This window comes from Sinocyclocheilus grahami, unplaced genomic scaffold (assembly GCF_001515645.1).
Source record: "Sinocyclocheilus grahami isolate Dianchi unplaced genomic scaffold, SAMN03320097.WGS_v1.1 scaffold609.1, whole genome shotgun sequence".
NCBI lineage: Eukaryota > Metazoa > Chordata > Actinopteri > Cypriniformes > Cyprinidae > Sinocyclocheilus > Sinocyclocheilus grahami.
In genome coordinates, this window is record NW_015505788.1 from 1,112,677 (window position 1) to 1,120,715 (window position 8,039).

The 8,039-nt window shown below is 37.1% G+C and overlaps 2 protein-coding genes across 2 annotated transcripts in view; one reads left to right on the top strand and one right to left on the bottom strand.

Annotated features, from left to right (window-relative positions):
- LOC107557596 (calphotin-like) overlaps positions 1–2,236 on the top strand; it is a 43,676-nt gene extending 41,440 nt beyond the window's left edge. Inside the window, exon 13 of the mRNA XM_016241075.1 lies at positions 878–2,236. Within this exon, the coding sequence (XP_016096561.1) occupies positions 878–1,144 (267 nt within the window). The 3' untranslated portion in view covers positions 1,145–2,236. The remainder of the gene's footprint in view (positions 1–877) is intronic.
- A 2,534-nt stretch (positions 2,237–4,770) lies between these two features.
- LOC107557575 (osteoclast-stimulating factor 1-like) overlaps positions 4,771–8,039 on the bottom strand; it is a 5,805-nt gene continuing 2,536 nt past the window's right edge. Inside the window, exons 2-8 of the mRNA XM_016241049.1 lie at positions 6,579–6,625; positions 6,433–6,483; positions 6,251–6,314; positions 5,414–5,467; positions 5,225–5,332; positions 5,014–5,042; positions 4,771–4,812 (exon numbers count right to left, since the gene is read on the bottom strand). Coding sequence (XP_016096535.1) covers positions 4,771–4,812; positions 5,014–5,042; positions 5,225–5,332; positions 5,414–5,467; positions 6,251–6,314; positions 6,433–6,483; positions 6,579–6,625 — 395 coding nt within the window. The remainder of the gene's footprint in view (positions 4,813–5,013; positions 5,043–5,224; positions 5,333–5,413; positions 5,468–6,250; positions 6,315–6,432; positions 6,484–6,578; positions 6,626–8,039) is intronic.

Sequence of the window (8,039 nt, forward strand, 5' to 3'; positions counted from 1 at the left end):
CTCAAAGCCGTGATTCCCTTCCATTATAAGACTGACAGACTGCAACGTTTTGAGTTAAAAATCTCCGTTTGTGTTCTACTGAAGAAACAAAAAGTCACCTACATCTTGGATGCCCTGGGGGTAAGCAGATAAACATCACATTTTCATTTTTGGGTGAACTATCCCTTTAAATTGTTAGGTCAAATTTAAAACACATGTAATCACCTTATTTGTTTTATACCAATGTTATTTGCAAGGTATAAATACGTTTGAGTTAATAAATGTCTGTAAGAACACCGGGGTGGACTACATTTTTGTCATTTTATTAGATTATGTACGTGGCGCAGCTGTGGCTGCAGTGAAAAGAGACTTGTTGAATTTTGTTAATTGGGTTTCTTGCTTTAGTAATAGCATTCATTCTTTCTACGTGAGATACCTGTCTGTGATGCAACGTCCTGTTATATGCATTTCTGTGTAATATTGATGGTTTCTATAGCCGTGGCGTCATAATGATGGTATTAAGAGGTGGATTAATGCACGGCCTGCCACTGATTGTTATAAATTACATTTTATACATTACATAATTTTTTTTACATTTTATACCTTATTCAGATTTGTAAATATCTTGATTTTTTATATATATATATATATATATATATATATACGTATATTAATTCATATAGACATGTGATCAATCGTAAGCCATGCTGCTCTCTAGATATTGGTTTTGGAAGATTTGTGTTTATGTTGCTATCTGGGTGTTTTGAATGTATGCACATTTTAATATCAGACGTTTCTATATTTCTGCATGTATTATCTGTGCTGTTTTATTGTAGCATTATTTGAATCATTCCTGCATAACTGACTGATGTCTGCGTTTTCACTCTGTCCTCCACAGGAGTGTTTCATTCCGTTTGTGAATGGCAGTTTCTTCGAGCATGAAGGGCAGCCCTACTGTGAGGCTCATTACCACGAGCACCGCGGCTCCCTCTGCTCCGGTTGTCAGAAACCCATTACCGGCCGCTGCATCACCGCCATGGGCAAGAAGTTTCACCCCGAGCATTTCGTCTGCGCCTTCTGCCTTAAACAGCTGAACAAGGGCACATTCAAAGAGCAAAACGACAAACCCTACTGCCAAAACTGCTTTGTCAAGCTCTTCAGCTAGAGTCTGATGGTGTTGAGGAGAGTGTGTTTGAACATGCACGCCAATATCCAAAGTCCCAAGGGTCTAGTTTTACAGTTCGTCACAGTGTCATCTTGTGACGGTAGTGAGCATTACTTCAGCTTGTTCCTGTGCCAAAGCACTGTCAGAGAAGTGTAGATCTTCAGGGAGGCTATGACGATTTTTAACAGCCTTTTTCAAACGCTTTCCCTGGATCTAGAGACTAAATTATGGTCCTTAAATTGCGTGGAGCTATTTTAGATATTATCGACTGCATTGGACAAATCAAGATCTATTTTTATACTTGTTACACACACACTGAGCTTAACTTGAACATGCGTATGCACACTTCTGTTTGCACATTTCACATCTCTTTGCTGCTTTCTGGTATAACACTCTCTGTTATTCTATTTCACTTCTTTTCTCCACTGGCCACATCAGGTTTTTCTTAAAGGTGCAATAACAGCTTGGCACCATCAAAATCTCAATGCCATATTATGTATATTTTTCAAATTTTTGGTACTCTGTTTGCTCAGCCCTGATTTTATTGTGCATGTATTTCTCTGTCTGATTACTTTAATAAAGTGTGCTCTTTGACCTTTTTTTGTTGATGATTGTTTCTATTTTTATATTCATGAGTGGTCTGTTTTTCTGGATGGCTGGAGTGGTTTGAGCTTCCATCCTTATGCCTTTATGAGAGTTTAACTATGGAACCAACTTACTTCTGCTGTTATAATTACATATTTTATTCTTATAAAACGCCTTCTTAAAGAAACCAGTTTGGGCCCAGATGCCTGTTTCGTTGAGTATGTGGCGTTCCACAATGTGCCTATTGCCACCAGGCATGTTTTGTGATTTACTTACAATGATTTTTGTCTTAATTTCTTGTATGTAATCAGTTTGTGATGTACATTTTCCCCATTTTTCAATTAATCCGATTTCCTACTGTATGCAAGTAAATTAAAGTCTTAAAGGTTTTCTTTTTCAGGGTGGTGTCATATTTTGTTCTACATTGACTGATGACATGCACATTGTATTTAAAACTTGGGATCTAAATGGACTGTACAAGACATTGAATAAATACCAGGATCTGAATTTATGCATCGTTGATTTATTTGTGGTGTTTGCATTGAAATCTCATTAAAAGCTCGCAAAGTGTTGTGTTTTCTAGCTGTTGTAAGTTAATTTTGTATAAATTTCATTCCTAGGGAATAAATGCACCGATAAAGTGTATACCTTGAATGCAATGTAAGTCACTCTGGATAAAAGTGTCTGCCAAATGCATAAATATAAATGTTAATATTTTCCACATTCCACTAAAATAATCAGAATGACATTTTATAGTATGATAAAGAATGCTCGTTCATGAATGCATTCCGATGTCAAATTCCAAACTCAATTTTAAGACCATTTGGCTGTTACACTAATCTGGCTTTTTAGGGCCACCATATGATTTAATTGAAAGCCTCTTGCTAATATGCATTCAATATAATGTCTGAGCTCAGGCCTGTGAAATCACTTCTTGAATATATTGCACACGAAAACTACTGATTTTTACCTTGTGTTGCATTAGTGTATTGTTCAGTATCATAATCTAAAATGCACTTTCAGCAGAACAAATGGAGAAGTCAGCAAATTATTTCAGAACATTCTTTTTTGCTCAATTGGCAAGATGTAACAGGCCACTAAACTGCAGTTACTTCTTTGAAAGATCTTCCAGTAAATGCAATAGGTGGGTCAATGACCTTAAAGTTCCTGGTTTAGAAATAAAAGAAATCGTCTGAAACAACTGAATACAAAATCACTTATATATTGCTTAAAAGACTGGACACACATACACTATTATTAGCATTACATTAACTTGTGCATATTTAGAATAAGAGTGAAGTAGTAACCTGTAAAATAAACACTATTATTTAATTTCTTTGCCATTAATCGTGTTGCTCTCAAAGCCAAGAGTTCATGAAAAGCGGCACAAACTAGACGCAAATGTAATTTAATAAGGACCACACCACAAACACATCTGTTTTTAAGCCAAATGAAAAAACTAGATTGCAACAAGGTTTGTGGTTGACCTGACATCATGTTTTAAAGGGTTAGTTCACCCAAAAATGAAAATTCTGTCATTAATTACTCACAGAAAAGCATACGCTGTTTACATCCAGCTGATATTCTCCAAAATGGCACCAGGGTGATGCAGAGGAGACAAATTGTTGAATAGTCGTTATTTTTGTTTTCTTTGCGTACAAAAAGTATTCTCATAGCTTCGTAAAATTTAGGTTGAACCCCTGACGTCACATGGATTATTTTACTGATCTCCTTGCTACCTTTCTGGACATTAAATTGTGTTCAGAAGATAAACGAAGGTCTTACGGGTTTAGAACGACATGACAGAATTTTCATTTTTGGGTGAACTAACCTGTTAATGAAAAACGCGATTCGAAAGTCAATCAGTCATCATTTACTCGCCATAAAGTTGTTCCAAACATGTATGAATTTCTTTCTTCGGCTGAATAAAATGGCACCAGGGTGATGCAGAGGAGACAAATTGTTGAATAGTCGTTATTTTTGTTTTCTTTGCGTACAAAAAGTATTCTCATAGCTTCGTAAAATTTAGGTTGAACCCCTGACGTCACATGGATTATTTTACTGATCTCCTTGCTACCTTTCTGGACATTAAATTGTGTTCAGAAGATAAACGAAGGTCTTACGGGTTTAGAACGACATGACAGAATTTTCATTTTTGGGTGAACTAACCTGTTAATGAAAAACGCGATTCGAAAGTCAATCAGTCATCATTTACTCACCATAAAGTTGTTCCAAACATGTATGAATTTCTTTCTTCGGCTGAATAAAAAAAAAGAAGATATTTTGAAGAATGTGGGTAACCAAACAGTTTCTGGTCACCAATGACTTCCATAGTGTTTTTTTATGAAAAGTCTATCTGTATGGAAGTCAACCAGCAACTTTTTGGTTACCCACATTCTTCAAAATATCGTCTTTTAAATTCAACAGGAGGAGGAAACTCCACAAGTGTTGGTGTGTGAATAACAGAATTTTTATTTTTGGGTGAACTATCCCTTTAAAACATGTTAAAAATGAAAGCAATTTCATTATGAAGATATAGAAGAATATAATCAACCTACTCAGTTTCATCATGCCATTTTGAAAAGTAAGGTTGAAATATAATCTTCTCTAGTATGTCCCCAGTGTTGAATAGCACATGATAATCTGATTAAATATGATGTTAAGTGGTGAAACACTAAAATACATCAACCGTAAACTAAAAAACGGCTAAATTAATGCACACAATGAAAAGAAAAGACATACAGATACCATTATATTCAAGCTCCAAGCTTGAGTCTTGCATATCAAGCAAAGGACACTGATTTATTTGCATAGTTATAGCATTCAGATTTACATGCATCTCAGAAGCTATCATCAAGCACATCTCACACACACACACAAACACAATCAAACAGGTAAAATGCTCAAACGCACACGCTACATACATACACGCACATAAAACTTTTCGAATAAAGACCCAGTGCTCCGAGGCATTCTGGGCGATCTCCCTGTTAAAGGCGGCACTTTAAAATCAAAAAGACAGTTCTATGGAATAAATACAGTTAATCCAGAACAGACAAGTACTGCAATACGTTTAAAATGAACTGGAATGAAGAAAGTTGAGACAATCAGACAACGACAACCAGCTTTCATATCCTCCCCACCTTTGTAAGTAATGTTTCTCGCACATATAATCTGATCTATATACATGTTGTGTTGGAATGAATGTAGGAATGAATGGACTTCATTAGTGCTGCTCTTCTCTCAGTCGGAGTCTTCATCATCGAGATACTCCTCCGCATTACTGTGGGTCTCAGCAAAATCTCCACCACATCTAAAAAAAAAAAACACACAATAGGTTAAACATTTCATCTTGCCACTATTTGCCACTAAGTGCCGTTATTGGACAAAACAGGCTTAAACCAGCGTTCTTATAGGCTGTAAGTTTGTGCACAACTGCTGCAGATTCAATTTTAAAATGTGAAAACAATTAAAGCATGTGTGCATCTTTTATACCTTTATGTCCTCCGTGACAGGACCAGTAGAGAGCGGTGTTCCCAGCTTTGTCCAGTCCGTTGATGCCAACCTTATTATCCAAACACTCTCTGAGCCAGCTCAGATTACCTGCATTCACACACAAAACATTTGATTGTTTCACCATGTTACCAAATAAAAAAAATGCTAGATAGGTTTCTATTTGGGTACCTCGCTTGGCTGCTTCATGCATGGGGTTGTCTATGGACTCTGCTTGCTCAGCCACTGGAAAAAGGCAAATCACATCAAGATAAGAATGATACACCCACAGATGCATGTATATCAATGACTACAGGATACTTTAACCCACTTTACTGTCATCCAGGCAAATTTAGGTAAAGCTTTGAAAAGTAATAGCATATAATGCATAAAAAGAGAACTTGAGGTTGGGTTTTGTTCCAATCATTAACCCCCATGTGTATGTGCAATAGTAATAGTATTTCTAGGATTTCTTTAGCAAACACCACTGATTATCTCTAATAAAACTTTCCTGACGTCATAAAAGACTGTAAAAGTCACGTATACACTTTTGTGACCCTGGACCACAAAACCAGTCATAAGGGTCCATTTTTAGAAATTGGGATTTATACATCTTACACACTTAGAATAACTAAGCTTTCCATTGATGGATTTCCAAATCGGGAATCTGAGAGTGCTAAAAAATCAAAATATTGAGAAAATCGCCTTTAAAGTTGTCCAAATGAAGTTCTTAGCAACGCATATTACTAATCAAAAATTAAGTTTTAATATATTTACAGTAGGAAATTTACAAAATATCTGGTAACACTTTACTTGAAGGGGTGTGCATAAGACTGACATGACGCCTTCATAATCTGTCATATGAAGACAATGTATTGTTGGCTATTGCTACAAATATACCCCAGCGACTTAAGACTGCTTTTGTGCTCCAGGGTCACATTTTACAAAAGCCACCTTTACAGTCACCGAAGATGTTCTAGTGATGGATCGATGGTTTGTAGGTTCTAGTTTGCCGCTTGTTTTCCTTACCATAATTACTGGGAATAAGACCAGTCCTTCCCCTGCATGTCCCCTTCCACCAGTTACTGTCACTCTGAAAATAAACCCAGCAATCAGTACAAAATCACCAACACTGCCATGAATATAATGCTCTTTATCTCCATAATCACAGGAGGAACTATCAGTACTTCCAAGCGAGATTATAAACTTACTGTATCTGAGATGTACAAAATATCTCCTTCCTCAAAGTACAGTTCATCTGGCTGAAAAAGAGGAAAATATACATGATGAGCTCAATTCAGGCAAGCTAAAACAACCGAAACCAAAGGGAAAGAGTATAACTGAGAAGGAAACTCACCGTCCTTGGGTCAAAGGTGAATAACGCCCTGTACACCTTGACCTGACCTGTTGAAAACATTTGTATGAATGTTACTGATGATTGTACATTGAAGCATTCTTTCACACATTTCAGCTCTAGAGTTGTCTTATGTTCTGCTCATTATTGACAGGCGAAACAGATCAGTAAATATTCCACCTGTTAAACCTTATCTTTACCTATCAGCCCAACCATATGCAAAACACCATCACATCTACAACCAGGCAGTATCGCAGCTCAAATGCACGGCAAACCACATGACACAGAAATGTGCGTAAGTGTCCAAGCCAGCGGAACCCAAGCCCTGAGGCCCAAATGTATAAATTATCAAACCATTACAAGCAAGAACAAAGGGCATTTCCTGACTGCAAAGGTATTTCCATTTGGCCTATAATAAACAAGTGAGAAGCCCTGCTGAGCGGGATCCAACCGGCCCCTCCCGAACTTCCAGATCAGGCTCTGAAATAGAAACACTGGCCTCCACTGGATATAATCATTCTGTTTGCCCCCAAATTACAGTTACAATAAATTGTTAAGAAGTGTAGAAGTCACTTCAACCAGTAGCAAATCTTCTCTGCAATACTGACAATAAGATGTTTCTTAAAGTTGGAAGGCATGTCCGAGGTTCCCCTAGAATCTACACCACATTTTAATATTACACTATTAGTGTAAAAGTTAGTGTAACTTGAGTTTGGCCACTACTAAACAATACTGTGTTAAGTATTCCAAACATCCCATCTCACGCAACTGGTCAAATTTGCATGCTGGACGTCACAGACCCATATCCTGGGCAAACTGTACTAAGAGGACATCCTACAACTTGAGACAGGACCGATAAATAGTTCAGTTCAGTTTTCTAAATAACTGGTTCTTGAGTATCAAAAATAAATTTGTGACCATTTAGACAAATCAAGTGATTTTGCATGAGGGAATGGCATTATTATTAATAAAAAATAATATATAGTCATAATAGTGCTGGGCAGTATACCGAATACCGGTTTTTATTTTTGTTATGATATGAATTTTGAAAATACCGCAATACCGTTTATTGTCACTTAATATGTCACTTAAACAACGTTGGGAACGCGACACTGTTTGAAAGGGGTCTCTCTTTTCACTGTTGCACTGTGGTGAGGGAACAGCTGTATGTGTTACTAAGCGTGAAAGTTCAGAAACTGAAGCTGTAGAACTAATAGAACGTGATGACACAGAAGAACTCATCCACAATATCCACACTGACCACCACAAATATCCAGCGCCCGCTGCCATCAGCTCCCGCGTCTCACACACACACGAGCGCGACTTTAGCACTAGATTTAGCAACTTTCAGACCCTTTTAGCGGCTTTTCACCATAGAATATTCTTACTGACAAACCTAGCGACTTTTTTGGATAAAGCTTAACTATGGTTCAGTTGGAAGATTTCGCCAGTGCTGTCCCGCGA